This window comes from Jaculus jaculus, chromosome 1 (assembly GCF_020740685.1).
Source record: "Jaculus jaculus isolate mJacJac1 chromosome 1, mJacJac1.mat.Y.cur, whole genome shotgun sequence".
Classification (NCBI taxonomy): domain Eukaryota; kingdom Metazoa; phylum Chordata; class Mammalia; order Rodentia; family Dipodidae; genus Jaculus; species Jaculus jaculus.
The window spans coordinates 41,198,506-41,216,812 of NC_059102.1; the positions used below are offsets into that span (position 1 = coordinate 41,198,506).

Sequence of the window (18,307 nt, forward strand, 5' to 3'; positions counted from 1 at the left end):
GTGGATTACAAAGAAACCATCTGTACCTGTAATGCATTTCGGTCTCTCATGGCTATTTCAAAGGATGTAATTACCACTGGATGGATATTCAGTGTTCCTAGTCGTCTGTGAATATTTCTTACCAATTTCCGACGTTCTTCACGGGTTCCATGATATAACATAGTAGGAACCTAAAAGATTTTTATATTGACTAAGAAAAAATTTTTAAATGCCAATGATTTGGAAAACAAAGAAAAGTAATTCTCTAAAACATAATTTTATTCCTATTTTTCTATGACAAAGTCAATTGAGGAAATCACCTGATTAACACAAGAAAATGAAAATAACAAAAAAAAACTACAAAACATATTAAGATGAAGATGATCAAACAACATCTGGACTAAGTTCTTCTCATAATGCAAAGATGTGGATAGGATAACATGAATGTAACAAATACCACATACTAGATTATGCCTGACATTCTAGCACTCAAGACATTGATGCAGAATGAATGCACCAAGTCCAAGGCCAGCTATTAGTTACATAGTGAAATTACAAAGTAAGCTTGAGCTTGAGGCCAGACAGGAATCAAATGCAACTACTGAAGTGTGGTTCACAACACCCAGCCTGGTTATATGTTCAAATGCTGGTATTTTACATGTAAGATGGGGGGGGGGGGGAAAGAATGGTATTGCTCAAAGTGAGTAAGTCAAATCAAAACATATACAAAAATCAATTTAGTTACTGCAAAAGGTCTACAACCTAATTCAAGCAACAACAACAAAAATAACTTGTGTCATAGTATTAAGATAAGAAATATCTTACTTCTGGTGTAAATCTTTTGAATTCAGCCACCCAGTTAGGAAGTGTAGACAAAGGGCCACAGACAAGGAAAGGTCCAGGTACTCCTCTCTGAATCATCAGTGCGACTGTAGCAATGCACTGGACAGTCTTTCCCAATCCCATTTCATCTGCTAAAATGCCATTAATTCCATTTTCCCAAAGCATCTGGAAAAAAAAGAATACATTATATTTAAACTCAGATGTAAGCATTTCTTCCATTAGCAATGGTTCACTTTGTTCTTAAAAAAACACTCAAGCCAGAAAGGGGTAACACATGCCCCTTCTATCTCTGCACTCAGGAGGCTAAGGTATTTGCTAAGGGTAACTGATGAGGCCAACTGAGGGTAAACAGTAAGTCCCAGGTCAACCTGCGAAACCATGCTTTACCAAAATAAATAAGTAGGGCTGGAGAGATGGCTTAGCAGTTAAGGTGTATATACCCCACAGTATGGAATACATAAACTCAAATGTATACAAGTAACTTGACGGACTAAAATTCCAAATGATGGTCTGGAGAGATGGCATCTGCCTGCAAAGCCAAAAAACCCAGGTTCAATTCCCCAGGACCCACATAAGCCAGACGCTCAAGGTAGCATGTGTGTGTGGAGTTTATCTGCAACAGCTGAAGGCCCTGGCATATCAATTCTCTGTGTGTGTGTGTGTGTGTGTGTGTCTGCCTCTCTCAAATAAATAAATAAAATATTAACAATAAAAATAAGTAAATAAACAATGGCCTCCCAACCAAAAAGGCCAATGTGGCACACACCTTTGATCCTAGCACTCAGGAGTCAGGTGGGAAGATCACTTTGAGTCGGAGGCCAGCCTGAGACTACAGAGTTAATTCCCAGTTATCCTGGGCTAGTGAGATTCTACCTCAAAAAAATAAAATCAAGCCAGGAGTGATGGCGCATGCCTTTAATCCCAGCACTTGAGAGGCAGAGGTAGGGAGATTGCCATGAGTTCGAGGCCATCCTGAGACTACATAGTGAATTATAGGTCAGTCTGGGCTAGAGTGAAACCCTACCTCAAAAAAACAAACATATAGACAAATAAAACATTAATTTAAGTCAGGCACAGGCATGGTAACACATGTCTGTAATCTCAAAACTTAGGGTGGCAAGGGGACCAGATATTCTAGGTCATCTTCATCTACATAAACAATTCCAGACTCCATAGAAGACCCTTCTAAAAAGCTACTACATAAATAAATAAAAAGACAAAGTATTACCCTAAGCCATTCCATGCCTTCTACTTGGTACCACCGCATCACTCCTCCAGTGAAGTGCTTTGGTTGTTGAAAAGGTACTGGCTGTCCATTGCATTTCCGATCTGGATCAAAAAAGAATTTGGTATTCTGCCTAACAGTTTTAGATAATCTATCTTTAATTATACTATTTGAATCTTTATTTTTCTGAAGATCTTCCATACAGAGATTAGTAGAGGAGCTTTCATTCTGTGAAAAAAAAAATTTTTGAAATTTAATTAGAAGTTTGATGCAACTAAGGATTTAGTAAGAGACCGCATCTCAACAATAGTGGATGATACTCAACATTATACTGTGGTCTCTGGGCCATGTGCATAGGATATACATACATGCAAACACTGCACATACTAAAAAAGCAAAAATTATGTAAACAAAATAGTGTATCCCAATAACCTAAGAGGTAAATAATTCTTTCCTTTTTTATTCCCCCCAAGGTAGGGTCTCACTGTCCTGAAACTCACAACTCTGCTATCCTCAAACTCTACTTACTACCTCTGCCGTGTACCACTAACTACAAATATTTCTTATACAAGACAAGAAAGGAATTACCACCACAGGAAGGATTAAAAACATATAATAGAGCTGGGCACAATGGCATACACCTTTAATCCCAACCACAAGAGGCTGAGTGAGGTAGGACCGTTGAGTTCAAGGCCAGCTTGGAGCTAGAGTTCCAGGTTAACCTAGGCTATAGTTATATAGTAGCTCAAAAAAATAAAATAAAATAAATATCCCTTACAATTATAGAAGTTGTCAATTAAAAAAAATAAATAAATAACTTAAAATTACAAGCAATCAGAACTGGGAAGACATCCAATAGCCAAAGGTACTTGTTTGCAAAGCCTGCTGGTCTAGGTTCAATTCCCCAGCATCCACATAAAACCAGGTGCTGGAGCATTCATTTGTGATCCCAACATGCCTACAGCAATGGCAAGTACAGCCAGGAAAATCTGAAGATAACAGGCCAGCTAGCCTGACATTTGTCTTCATTCTAGCAGTTTCTTTGCAGTGGCAAGAGACCCTACCTCAAAGAAAGTGAAGCACAGATACCTCAATGCTGTCCTTTGGTGTGTGTGCGCACACACAAACACGCACACACCCCAATGGCCAAGATTTTATTTCCAAGTACCAATGTAAAGCTAGATGCACAAAGTGGCACATGCTTCTGGAGTTTGTTTCCAGTGGCAAGAGGCCCAGGTGTGCCCATTCTCTCTTAAAAAAAAAAACATAATTGGGGTGGGTGTGGTGGTACAAGCCTTTAATCCCAGCACCCGGATAGTGGTAGGAAGATCGCTATGAGTTTGAGGCCACTCTGAGAATACATAGCCAATTCCAGGTCAGCCTGAGCTACAGAGACCCTATCTTGAAACACCAAAACCGTATTTGAGGAAGCCTTGGGTAAAGTGAAACCCTACCCTGAAAATCAAAAAACTTATTTGTATTTTCTTTACAAGGCAAATAATCTAATACTGAGTTATCTGTTTCTTCAGCCCATTTATTTCTATGAAGTTGTAGAACAGAGAAAATTGACCAATTCCCACATTAAAAGGTATTTTCCAGTCGGATGTGGTGGCGCACGCCTTTAATCCCAGCACATGGGAGGAAGATCACCAAGAGTTTGAAGCCAGCCTGAGACTACATAGTTAATTCCAGGTCAGCCTGGACCAGAGTGAGACCCTACCTCAACACCTCCCCCCACAAAAAAGTATTTTCCTCTAGGTTTTGGGGATGAAAAACAGGTAGCAAGGTATACACAGTAGTTTTTTGCTACAATGGATGTTCTATATTTTGATATGGATGGTGCATACATTTGTCAAAATTTATTAAAATGAAGACTTAAGAACAAGTTGTTTGTTTACATATTGACAGAATGGTTATACAAAAGTAATACGTCAAAATTCCAGAGTAAGTAATGATGGTAAATTAGACTGAGACTATTATATTTACACTTATCATAGTTAACCATAAATCAACCCATATAGCAAACAGTCAACCTTCAAGGAACTTCTATAATGTAAACTTTGATGATATACCAAAAAAATCTAATTCTCTCTCTTTCTTTTCTTTTCTTTCTTTTTTTTTTTTTTTTGGTTTTCCGAGGTAGGGTCTCACTGTATCCCAGGCTGACCTGGAATTCACTCTGTAGTCTCAGGGTGGCCTCGAACTCACAGCAATCCTCCTACCTCTGCCTCCCTAATTCTCTTCTTTTTAATGTTTTGTTTGTATTATTTATGAGCAAGCACAAAGAGTTGTGTGTGTTTGCGTACATGCACGTGCACACACATGTACGTATGGGCAAGCCAGGACCTTCTGTCACTGCACAAGAAATCTAGACATCCACGCAACTTTGTGTACCTGGCTTTATGTGGGGACTGGGGAATCAAACTCAGGATGGCAGGCTTTGATAGCAAGCACTTTTAACTGCTAAACCATCTCCCCAGCCAAGTATCTCTCACTCTTAAACTCTCTAATAACATATAAATCTTCAACATGCAAACTGATTATTCAGGGCTGGAGATATAGCTTAGTGGTTAAGGTGCTTGCCTGCAAAGCCAAAGGACACAGGTTCAATTCCCCAGGACCCACGCAAGTCAGATGCACAAGATGGTGTATGTGGGCTGGAAGGATGGCTTAGCACTTAAGGCATTTGCCTGCAAAGCCAAAGGACCTAGGTTCAATTCCCCAGGACCCACGTTGGCCAGATGCACAAGGGGGTGCATTCATCTGGAGTTCGTTTGCTATGGCTAAAGGCTCTGACATGCCCATTCTCTCTGCCTCTTCCTCTCTCTCTCTCTCAAATAAATAAAATCTATAAAAAAAAAAAGATGGTGTATGCACCTGGAATTCGACTGCAGTAGATGAAGACCCTAACACGCTGATTACTTCTCTATCTGCCTTTCTCTCTCTGTCTCTCTCTGTCTGTCTCTGTCTCTCTCAAACAAATAAAAAACAAAAAAAAAAGATTTTTAAAAATTGATTATTCAGCCAGGCATGGTGACGCATGCCTTTAATCCCAACACTTGGGAGGCAAAGGTAGGAGAATTGCCATGAGCTCAAGGTCACTCTGAGACTACATAGTGAATTCCAGGTCAGGTTAGGCCAAAGGGAGACCATGCCTCAGAAAAAAAAAAAAATTATTCAAAGTTTCTACCATTTTAAATATTTTATTTATTTATCTGCTCATTTATTTAATTGAGAGAGAATGGGTGCACCAATGCCTCTGGCCACTCCAAACAAACTCCAGACAAATGTGCTATCTTGTGCATCTGGCTTACATGCATCCTGGGGAATCATACCTGGGTCCTCTGGCTTTGCAGGAAAGCTCCTTTACTACTAAGCCATCTCGCCAGTCCTGTTAATGAATACGTTCTTATTTTGCTTCTGCTTCTCTATGCAACTTTCCAATGCTGGGACTTATTTAAGTCAATGTTCAAAACAAAACAAACTATATCAAATGGCAAAACAATCTCCCTCATTAGCACAGTAGGCAGTGTGTCAGTCTCATAAAATGGCAAAGAAGCAGGGATTCAAGCTATCCAAGATAGAACAACAAAAAAAATTTTATAAGCTATAAGCATTGGTTATAAGCCTTTGAGCCTCAGTCACATTCACAAGTTAAACACATCACTGCTAGGCTAGATCTGCATAGCTATATAAAGAATGTGCAACAGACACCTAAATTGGTATGTAAGAAAGAAGAACGTTTGCTACGAAGTGAATGGATGGACATTTTGTTTTGTTTTTATTAAAGTCTATCTAAAGAAAAGAAATGGTGAGGAAAATATATAGCTGTAATTAAAAGGGACAAAGATGGGCTGGAGAGATAGCTTAGCGGTTAAGCGCTTGCCTGTGAAGCCTGAGGACCCCGTTCGAAGCTCGATTCTCCAGGACCCACGTCAGCCAAATGCACAAGGGGGCACACGTGTCTGGAGTTCGGTTTGCAGTGGCTGGAGGCCCTGGCGCGCCCATTCTCTCTCTCTATCTGCCTCTTTCTCTCCCTGTGCCGCTCTCAAATAAGTAAAAATAAACAAACAAAAAAAAAAGTTAAAAAAAAAAAAAGGGACAAAGACCATAGAGGAACAGGTGGTGGAAAGAATGTAAGAGCCAAAAAGGTAGAACTCCTTACAACATGCTCCTTCAGACACAAAATGGCCTGGATATCCATGACCTCACAGTGCCTGACACTACTTATACATGACCATCATAATAGGAGGAAAAGATCATAACATCAAAATAAAAGAGAGACTGATTGAGAGGAAAGGCTATGATGGACAGTGGAGTTTCAAAGGAGAAAATGGGGGAAAGGAGGGCATTACCATGGAATATTGTTTATCATCATGGAAGTTGTTAACAAAAAATATAGTAATGAGCCGGGTGTGGTGGTGCACACCTTTAATCCCAGCACTTGGGAGGCAGAGGTAGGAGGATCGCTGTGAGTTCGAGGCCACCCTGAGACTACATAGTGAATTCCAGGTTAGTCTGGGCTACAGTGAGACCCTACTTCAAAAAACCAAAAAAAAAAAAAATAAAAATAATAATAATAATAATAATAATAATAATAATAAAGATTAAAAAAAGGGACAAAGAGCCACAAAGGGTGGCACATGACTGACTTTAACCCAAGCACTAGGCAGGCAGATGTAGGAGGATCACTGTGAGTTCAAGGCCAGCCTAGGCAACCTCAAAGCCCAGGTGGTGAAAGTCTACCTCAAAGGTGGGGAGGGGGGATCAGGAAACAAATTAACTCCTAAATTAAATACTTTCCTTTTCCTTTCCTATTTCAAAGGGTCGCTCATGTAGCCCCAGGCAGGCCTTTAACTCCCTATGCAGGCAAGGATGATCTTGAACTTATCATCACCCAGTCTCAACCTCCAGGTGTGCACCACCATGCCTAGTTTATGTGTTGCTGATAATTAACCCAGGGCGTCCTGCATGAGCACTCATCAACTTATATCTCCAACCCTAATTTCCTAGCTTAAATATCTTACCTCATTCTCCTTGTGTTTTTTAGCCACAGACAAAATTTCCTAAATTGAAAAAAAAGCAAATTATTAACATACAGTGCATTTATTTATTCATTCACTCAATTACATATTTTTTTTGTTAATTTTGTCAGTATTGTAGATAAGGAACTATGGTAATAGAATGTAAACCTAAGCTGGTTGTGGTGGCATGCCTTTAAACCCAGTGCCCACAAGGCAGAGCTGAGAAAATCACTGAGTTCAAGGACAGCCTCAAAATAGAGTGAATTACAGATCAGCCTTGGCTATAGCAAGACCCTTATTAAAAAAAAAAAAAACAACAAAGAATGTAAACTGGTTGCTATTGAGATTTAAATCTTACTTTTTTTTTTTTTTTTTTTTTTTGCTCAATCTCCTATAATAACTCATTGTCAGCATTTCAAGAAAATTGATTTTCCAGCCCGAAGCATTCTGCCCACCACTGTGGACAAAACGTGACAATTTTGTGCCCCTAGAAGTCATTTCAAAGGGACCTGAAAGTAATTCCCAGGCCCAAGTACCTAACCAGCCAGGTATCAGTCCCAGGGACACCCTCACCCATATGACATGGCACTCAATTCAGGCCAATGTTACACTGATAAGCCTTGCCCAAGGGCAAGAGACAATCCCCTCCTGAAAAAGGAGGGGGTCTAAAGAGCCTTGAAAGCTCCTGGTACAGCTCATTAACATATCAACCCTTAATGAAATATTTCTTTGTTTAAATCCTCATTTGTCTTAGGGAATAGTGGCCTTTGTGGGAAAGAAAAAAGCTGCCCCTTGTACCCCTCCCATACCCCCAATCATCAGAGACACTCCTCCATCTTTCTGACTGCATAGCAGGGAATAGGAAAGGGAGAAGATTCCAAAAAAGCAGGGCCTGGGTGAAACACATAAGCAAGAGGCGAATGGGGGTCACAGAAGAAAGCCTTCTGCAGGGAGACATGTGGTGGAACACCCATCCAGTCCAACTATCCATCAATGGGGGAGGGCATGCTGAAGAAAGAACCAGACTCAAGTGTACAGTAGACTGCTCCCTGGCCACCTCCTAAATGACCTGGAGATACAGATAACAAGCCTGAATTCATCTCAGCAACAGGAAGTTGAGTAAAACACAGCTAGAAGGGCTAGAGAGATGGCTCAGCAGTTAAGGTGCTTGCCAGCAAAGCCAAAGGACCTAGGTTCAATTCCACAGGACTCACCAGTAGAATGGATCAAGGAGAGGACAGAATATCTAAACGAGAAGACCAGGTGACACATCTAGTGCAGTACAACAAAGAGAAGGATAAAGCAAATAGGAAGGCATAAATGGGAATTTCAAGACATTCCGAACACTATGAAAAGCTCAAACAAGCCAGGTGTGGTGGCGCACGCCTTTAATCCCAGCACTCGGGAGGCAGAGGTAGGAGGATCACGGTGAGTTCAAGGGCAGCCTGAGACTACACATAGTGAATTCCAGGTCAGCCTGGGCTAGAGCAAAACCACACCTTGAAAACAAAAGAGAGAGGGGGGGGGGAGGAGGGAGGGAGAGAGAGATCAAGCATAAGAATTCAATGTAGAAAAAGAAATTCAGAAGTTCCGGTTAAGATGGCGGCGTAGGTACCACGCCAAAACAGCCTGGGGGGGGAAGACCAAAAAAAACTCAGCAAAATATACACTTTTACTAAAAAGTGAGGTGTATAGGAAGTTGAGGCGGCAGCGGAGAAGTGGAAGAGTTATAGAGCATCCAGAGCCTGCACAGCCGGGAACAGCGGCTCCGGGGCAGTTCGGCTACCCGCCGCAACCGCGGAGCGGCAGAAAACCGCCGGACTCTCGGCTCGAGCCGCAGGACAAGCCAGGTGCGGGATTTTCCCCTCACACCGCGCTCTCCGCAACTCGGGAAACGTGAGGGGAGAGCGGCAGCGAGCAACGGAGGGGGGAGCAGACCGCGAGGTAAAAGCACGCGTGGAACAGCGATGCAACCAGAGCAGCCGCGGCTCCCTCCCCTCACCCGCCGCCTGAACCCAGCTCCAGCGAACACAGCAGCGGCCCGGGACCCGGCCACGCCAACTTGGGCTGACGGCGGGACCCAAGCAGGAGCAGAATTCGGCAGCAACTTCAGCGGCTCCAGCACCGGTACCAGTGGCCCCAGCAGCAGCGGACCCAGGAGCGACTTCGGGGTGAGCAGCACCGGTGGACACGGCAACGGCAGCTTCAGCAGCGGTGGGGGCTCCGGGGGAGGCAGCTATAACAGCTGCAGAGGCGGCAGCAGCGACTCAGTTTGCCCCGTAGGAAAAGCAAATGCCCAGCTCCAGAAATCAGAACAGCAGCCCGACGACCCAGGCAGCAACTTGACTGAGACCACAATCACCCAAGGTAACTGGGATTGCACCAGGGAAGGGTCTCACTTGGTCACAAACTGACTTGGATACCTCAATAGACCAGAAATCTATGCCTCTTTGTTGATAGAGGATCTGGTCATTATAATAACTACTCTTGCATACATACTCGGGGCTGTTTTTGATGGAATGGGTACAGTGTTTAGTTAAATTTTAGAATCTACCAGTATATTATTCCACTCAGCCTGCTTGAATACTCCTATAGCAGGGAAACTCAACCCCTAAGAACATCTTTGTAGATACTCTGAGAGTCTTAAGAGCCACACCTAATACCTTAAGGTCCTACCCTGAAAATATATTACATCAAATCAATTGATACAGCTAAGAATACACAGCTAGCTAGAAAATCCAAGCATTAACTTAATCCAAGATGCAAAAATATATACATTATAACACAAGAAACACTAAAAAGCAAGACGATATAAATCCACCTAAAAGTATTAATGCATCAGAAATGTCCTCCAGTGAGAAAGAGTTAGAGGAAATGCCTGAGAAAGAGTTCAAAAGAATAATTATAAATATGTTCAAAGAGGTCAAAGATCACATGAAAACAATCAAAGAAGAAATCAAAGAGGAAATCAAAGAGGAAATCAAAGGAATCAAAGAAGAGGCAGGACACCAATTTAATGAAATAAAGAAGGCAATACAAGACATAAATAGAAATAATAAAGAAAAACCAGTCAGAATTACTAGCAATGAAGAACACAGTTAATGAAATAAAAAACTCTGTAGAAAATCTCACCAGTAGGATGGATGAGGGAGAGGACAGAATATCTAAGCTAGAAGATCAGGTGGCAGACCTAATGCAGTCCAACAAAGAGAAAGACAAACTTATAGAAAAGTATGAGTGGGAATTTCAAGATATTCGGGACACTATGAAAAGATCCAATATAAGAATTCAGGGCATAGTAGAAGGAGAAGAATTCCACTCCAGAGGCATAGTAGGCATCTTCAACAAAATCATAGAGGAAAATTTTCCCCAAATTGGGAAAGAGGTGCCAATACAGATACAGGAAGCCTTTAGAACCCCAGCCAGACAAAACCCAGAAAGAAACTCTCCTCGCCACATTATACTCAAACTTCCAAACACACAAACCAAAGAAAAAATATTGAAAGCAGTTAGAGAGAAAAATCAAGTTACCTACAAAAGCAAGCCCATCAGGATTACAGCAGATTATTCAACACAAACTTTTAAAGCCAGAAGGGCCTGGAGTGATATATTCCAAGTTCTGAAAGATAACAACTGTCAACCAAGGTTACTTTATCCTGCAAAGTTATCCATCCAAATAGATGGAGAAATAAAGACATTCCATGACAAAAGCAGGTTAAAGGAATATCTGAAGACAAAACCAGCTCTACAGAAAATACTTGATAGAATCCTCCATGCTGAACAAAAGGAAAAGCACACATATAAGGAACCTAGAAAAAACCAGCCATACTCAAATACCAGTTAACAGAAGAGAGCACAGGTAGAACAAGTAACACACACACACACACACACACACACACAAATGGCAAACATAAATACACACCTTTCAATAATATCTCTTAATATCAACGGTCTCAATGCCCCAACGAAAAGACATAGATTTGCAGACTGGGTTAAAAAGCAGGATCCTACAATTTGTTGTCTTCAAGAAACTCACCTTTCTACAAAGGATAGACATTATCTTAGGGTGAAAGGTTGGAAGACGGTGTTTCAAGCAAATGGGCCTAGAAAACAAGCAGGGGTTGCTATCCTAATATCAGACAGGGTGGACTTTAGTCCGAAGTTAGTCAAAAAAGATAAGGAAGGTCACTTTATATTGATTAAGGGCACACTCCAACAGGAGGACATTACAATCCTAAACATATATGCACCTAACATGGGGGCTCCCAAATTCGTCAAACAAACACTATTAGAACTAAGGTCACAGATAACACCAAACACGGTGGTGGTGGGTGACTTTAACACCCCACTCTCATCAATTGACAGGTCATCCAGGGAAAGAATAAACAGAGAGGCATCTGGACTAAATGAGGTCATAGAAGATATGGACCTAACAGATATATACAGGACATTTCATCCAAAGGCTGCAGAATATACATTCTTTTCAGCAGCACATGGAACATTCTCTAAAATAGACCATATATTAGGACACAAAGCAAATCTTAACAAATTCAGGAAAATTGAAATAATTCCTTGCATTCTATCTGACCACAATGGAATTAAACTACAAATCAGTAGCAAGAAAGGCTACAGAGCATACACAAAATCATGGAAGCTAAACAATACACTACTAAATGATGAGTGGGTCAATGAAGAAATCAAAAAGGAAATCAAAAAATTTATAGAGTCAAATGATAATGAGAACACAACATACCAAAATCTCTGGGACACAATGAAGGCAGTTCTAAGAGGTAAATTTATAGCCTTAAGTGCCTATATTAAGAAATTAGAAAGGTCGCAAGTAAACGACCTAATGCATCGCCTTAAAGCCTTGGAAAAAGAAGAACAAGGCAAACCAAAAAGTAGTAGACGGGAAGAAATAATAAAGATTAGGGCAGAAATTAATGAAATAGAAACAAAAAGAACAATCCAAAGAATTAATGAAACAAAGAGTTGGTTCTTTGAAAGGATAAACAAGATTGATAAACCCTTAGCAAATCTGACCAAAAGAAAGAGAGAAGAGACACAAATTAATAAAATCAGAGATGAACAAGGTAACATCACAACAGATTCCAGAGAAATTCAAAAAATTATAGGGACATACTATAAAAGCATATACTCCACAAAGTATGAAAATCTGAAAGAAATGGATGATTTCCTTGATCTATATGACCTACCTAAATTAAATCAAAATGAGATTAATCACTTAAATAGACCTATAACAAACATGGAGATCCGAGCAGTTATCAATAATCTCCCAACTAAAAAAAGCCCAGGCCCAGATGGATTCACTGCTGAATTTTACCAGACTTTTAAGGAAGAGCTAACACCATTGCTTCTTAAGCTTTTCCAGGAAATAGAAAAAGAAGGAATCCTACCAAACTCCTTCTATGAGGCCAGCATCACCCTGATACCAAAACCAGGCAAAGATAGAACAAAAAAAGAAAATTACAGACCAATCTCCCTCATGAACATAGATGCAAAAATTCTCAACAAAATATTGGCAAACAGAATACAAGAGTATATCAAAAAGATCATTCACCCTGACCAAGTAGGCTTTATCCCAGAGATGCAGGGATGGTTCAACATACGCAAATCTATAAATGTAATACATTACATAAATGGGTTGAAGGACAAAAACCACATGATCATCTCATTAGATGCAGAGAAAGCATTTGACAAAATCCAACATCCCTTCATGATAAAAGTCCTACAGAGACTGGGAATAGAAGGAACATATCTCAATATAATAAAGGCTATTTATGACAAGCCTACAGCCAACATATTACTAAATGGGGAAAAACTGGAAGCTTTTCCACTAAAATCAGGAACAAGACAAGGGTGTCCACTGTCTCCACTTCTATTTAATATAGTTTTGGAAGTCTTAGCCATAGCAATAAGGCAAGAGACACACATAAAAGGGATACAAATTGGAAAGGAAGAAATCAAGTTATCACTATTTGCAGATGACATGATTCTATACATAAAGGACCCTAAAGACTCTACTAGCAAGCTGTTAGAGCTAATCAAAACCTACAGCAATGTAGCAGGATACAAAATAAATACACAGAAATCAGTAGCCTTCATATATGCTAACAACAAACACACAGAGGATGAAATCAGAGAATCACTCCCATTCACAATTGCATCAAAAAAAATAAAATACCTTGGAATAAACCTAACTAAGGAAGTAAAGAATCTATACAATGAGAACTTTAAGACACTCAAGCGAGAAATTGCAGAAGACACTAGAAAGTGGAGAAACATCCCTTGTTCCTGGCTTGGAAGAATCAATATCGTGAAAATGGCAATCTTACCTAAAGCAATCTACACATTTAATGCAATCCCTATCAAAATTCCAAAGGCTTTCTTCATGGAAATAGAAAAAACAATCCAAAAATTCATTTGGAATCATAAAAAACCTCGAATATCTAAAATAATACTGAGCAACAAAAAAGAGGCTGGTGGTATCACCATACCTGATTTTAACCTATACTACAGAGCCATAGTAACAAAAACAGCATGGTACTGGCACAAAAACAGACATGTAGATCAGTGGAACAGAATAGAGGACCCAGATGTAAGCCCAAGTAGCTATAGCCACCTGATATTCGATAAAAATGCCAAAAATACTCATTGGAGAAAAGACAGCCTCTTCAGCAAATGGTGTTTTGAAAACTGGATAAATATCTGCAGAAGGATGAAAATAGATTCTTCTCTCTCGCCATGCACAAGAATTAAGTCCAAATGGATTAAAGACCTTAACATCAGACCGAAAACTTTGAAACTGCTAGAGGAAAAAGTAGGGGAAACCCTCCAACATATTGGTCTTGGCAAAGACTTTCTAAATACAACCCCAATTGCTCAGGCAATATAACCACAGATTAACCACTGGGACCTAATGAAATTACAAAGATTTTGCACCGCAAAGGACACAGTGAAAAAAGCAAAGAGGCAACCTACAGAATGGGAAAAAATCTTTGCCAGCTATATATCGGATAAAGGATTAATATCTAGGATATACAAAGAACTCAAAAAGTTAACTAATAAGGAATCAAACAGGCCAATCAAAAAATGGGCTAAGGAGCTAAATAGAGAGTTCTCAAAGGAAGAAATACGAATGGCATATAAGCACCTAAAAAAATGTTCTACGTCACTAGTCATCAGGGAAATGCAGATTAAAACTACATTGAGATTCCATCTCACTCCTGTCAGATTGGCCACCATCATGAAAACAAATGATCATAAATGTTGGCGGGGATGTGGAAAAAAAGGAACCCTTCTGCACTGCTGGTGGGAATGCAATCTGGTCCAGCCATTGTGGAAAACAGTGTGGAGGTTCCTAAAGCAGCTAGAGATTGATCTACCATATGACCCAGCTATAGCACTCCTAGGCATATATCCAAAGGACTCATCTCATTTCCTTAGAAGTACATGCTCAACCATGTTTATTGCTGCTCAATTTATAATAGCTGGGAAATGGAACCAGCCTAGATGTCCCTCAACAGATGAGTGGATAATGAAGATGTGGTACATTTATACAATGGAGTTCTACTCAGCGGTAAAGAAAAATGAAGTTATGAAATTTGCAGAAAAATGGATGGACCTGGAAAGTATTATACTAAGTCAGGTAACCCAGGCCCAGAAAGCCAAGCGCCACATGTTCTCCCTCATATGGGGATCCTAGCTACAGATGACTGGGCTTCTGTGTGAGAATGAAAATACTTAGTAGCAGAGGCCAGTAAGTTGAAAAGGAGACATAAAGGGTGGAGAAAGGAAGGGAGGAGGATACTTAATAGGTTGATATTGTATATATGTAATTACAATGATTGTAATGGGGAGGTAATATGATTGAGAATGGAATTTCAAACGGGAAAGTGTGGGGGTGGGGAGGGAGGGAATTACCATGGGATATATTTTATAATCATGGAAAATGTTAATAAAAATTTAAAAAAAAAAAAAAAAAAAAAAAGAAATTCACTCCAAAGACCTAACAAGTGTTTTCAACAAAATCATAGAAGAAAAGTTCTCCCAAATAGGGAAAGTGATGCCAATACAAATACAGGAAGCAACCTCTCACCGTCATATTATAATTGAACTACAAAACACACAAATCAAAGAAAATACATTGTAGTTAAAAGAAAAATCAAGTCACATACAAAGTCAAGCCCATCAGGATAACAGCATATTACTCAATACAAACTTTAAAAGCCAGAAGGGCTTAGAATGATGTATTCTAAGCTCTGAAGGATAACAAATGTCAACCAAGATTACTTTGTCCTACAAAGCTATTCATTCAAATAGATTGATAAGGACATTCCACAAAAGCAGGCTAGAGAAATATATGAAGACCAAACCAGCTCTACAGAAAATAATTGAAAGGATCCTCCTTGTACTTTTACCTCTTTTGACATGACCTCTGAAATATTATATGATTCATCTTCTCTTCCTCTTTTCTTTTTCATGACTATAAAAGAAAGCATGTAACTTTTAATTGTTGATACCAGTTAAAATAGGATTATGAACATACGTTGTTCAAACTAGAACAAGGAAATTTACCTGAATTCTCCTCACTTGTATCAACTGAATTTTTACCCTACAAAACAAAGATTAAAAATTACTGTTATTGGAGCCGGGCATGGTAGTGCACACCTTTAACCCCAGCACATGGGAGGCAGAGGTAGGGGGATCACCGTGAGTTCAAGGCCACCCTGAGACTACATAGTGAATTCCAGGTCACCCTGGACTAGAGTGAGGCCTACCTCAAAAAAAAAACCTATATATATATATATACACACACACACACACACACACACACATACATACATACATACATACATACATACTGTTATTGGGCTGGAAAGATGCTTTAACAGTTAAGGCACTTGTCTGAAAAGCTTAAGGACTCAGATTTGATCACCCAGTACCTATATAAAACCAGATATACAAGTGGTGCATGCATCTGGTGTTTGTTTGCAGCAGCTAGAGGACCTGGCATGCTTATTCATATTATTTCTCCTTGCAAGTAAGTAAAACTTTAATTACTTTTGTTGGGCTGGAGAGATGGCTTAGTGGTTAAGGTGTTTGCCTACAAAGCCAAAGGACTAGGTTCAACTCCTAGGAACCACACAAGTCAGATGCACAAGGGGGGCATGCATCTGGAGTTCGTTTGCAGTGGCTAAAGGCCCTGATGTGCCCATTCTGTCTCTTTCTCTCTTTCTCAAATAAATAAAAATATAAAATATGAAAAATTAAACTTAAATTACTTTCATCGAAGGCCTTTATAATACTATCTTTTTTTTTTCCTTTCAGACAGATTTCATGACATATGTTTGGCTGGATTGGAAATGATCTTCCTGCCTCTTCCTCCCCAAGTACTTTACAGAAGCCTGGTATGGTATCTCATACTAAGATACTAATTAATGTTCCTTACAGCTGAGCCATATCCAGTTATTCATTGTTACATTTATGTTCATGTAACTTTCTTTTGTTTTAAAGGCTCTACTTTCCTGTTTTCACCATTTAAGAAGATAAAATTCAATATTTAACATATAAGGTATTTGTGTACTGCACACGTCTAGTTTAACTGTACCTTTACTCTGAAGATACTCAATAGGTAGGGCATGATATTAAAAGAGTATACATTTGTGCTGGGTGTAGTAGATCACGCCTTTAATCCCAAATTTGGGAGGCAGAGGTAGGAGGATAGCCATGAGTTCAAGGCCAGCCTGAGACTACATAGTGAATTCCAGATCTGCCTGAGCTAGAGTGAGACCCGACCTCGGAACCCCCCTCAAAGAGTATACATTTTGAATATTCCCTTACTTTAAGTACAATTGAAAACTATAAATAAAAATGCTGGGATAGTGGTTCATGACTATAATCCTAGCAGTTGAGAAGCTGAGAGACCAGCATTGACTACAGAGCTGAGTTCCAGGCAAACAAGGGCTAGAATGAGACCCTACCTCAAAAATAGAATAAAATAAAATAAAATGAAATAAACAACAACCACAAAAAAACACAACTAAGGATTATGTTGAGAAACTGATGATGTATTTCAATGGTAGTACAGATTCCTAGCCTAGACAGCCCCTAGATTCAATCCTCAGGATGTTAGGAGGAAGATTTGAATTATTGTTATTACCTCTGAAGCTTTTGAAGATTGCTTTTTTCTCTCCAACTTTTCCTTCTTCTTCTGTTCCTGTAACATAATTTTTTTTCTTAGTATTACAAATGAGAAATACAACGAATCAAACATGTACCTAAACTCTTAACTCATGGTGATAAACAAAATTATTTTTGTCAGGCATGGTGGCAACACCAGATAATCACAGCACTTAAGAGGCAGATGTAGGAGGATCACCATGAGTCTGAGTTTGCCCTGAGACTACATAGTGAATTCTAGGTCAGCCGAGATAAGTGAGACCCTACCTAGAAAAAGCAAAACAAGAACACACACAAAAAGTTATTTTTAAAAAGGGAAGAATGAGTCAGGAGTGGTGGTGCACACCTTTAATCCTAGCACTCAAGGCTGAGATAGGAGGATCACTGTGGGTTTAAGGCCACCCTGAGACTACATAGTGAATTCCAGGTCAGCCTGGGCTAGAGTGACACCATACCACGAAAATCAAAAGGATGGGGAAGGAACTATGCTTTAAGTCCTTACAAATTATAGAAAACCAGTTCAACTTCCTGCAATACAGAGCCAAAAATGCAGATACAAGCTGGGTATGGTGGCACATGCCTCTAATCCCAGCACCGAGGAAACAGAAGGGAGAAGGATGGCCTTGAGTTCCAAGCCAGCTTGGGCTAGAGTAAGACCCTAAGACCAAAAAAAAAAGGGCAGATACAACCTACTAGACAGTAGTATCAAAAGGACAATGAATGGGGATGGGCTGGAGACCCCCTTTAATACCTGAAGCAGGAAGATTGCTATGATCTCAAGGCCAGCCTGACTCCAGTCAGGGTCAGCCTGGGCTAGTGTGAAACCTTGCCCCCAAAATAAAATAGGAAGCCAGGCAAGGTGGTGCATGCCTTTAATCCCAGCACTCAGGACCCTACCATGAAAACCCAAAATAATAATAATTCTCCAGATCCCACATAAGCCAGATGCACATGATGGCACATGTATGTGGAATTCATTTGCAGTGGCTAGAGGCCCTGGTGCGCCCGTTCTCTCTCTTTCCTCTCAAATTAA

The 18,307-nt window shown here is 40.0% G+C and overlaps 1 protein-coding gene across 2 annotated transcripts in view; it reads right to left on the reverse strand.

Moving 5' to 3' along the window:
* Positions 1-18,307, reverse strand: part of Hells (helicase, lymphoid specific) — a 61,143-nt gene that overhangs the window by 24,635 nt on the left and 18,201 nt on the right. For both annotated transcript variants that reach the window (XM_045141840.1, XM_045141839.1), the window contains 7 exons: positions 17,255-17,311; positions 15,670-15,706; positions 15,513-15,577; positions 7,075-7,113; positions 2,051-2,275; positions 805-987; positions 27-170 (listed from right to left, as the gene is read on the reverse strand). In XM_045141840.1, coding sequence (XP_044997775.1) covers positions 27-170; positions 805-987; positions 2,051-2,275; positions 7,075-7,113; positions 15,513-15,577; positions 15,670-15,706; positions 17,255-17,311 — 750 coding nt within the window. The remainder of the gene's footprint in view (positions 1-26; positions 171-804; positions 988-2,050; positions 2,276-7,074; positions 7,114-15,512; positions 15,578-15,669; positions 15,707-17,254; positions 17,312-18,307) is intronic.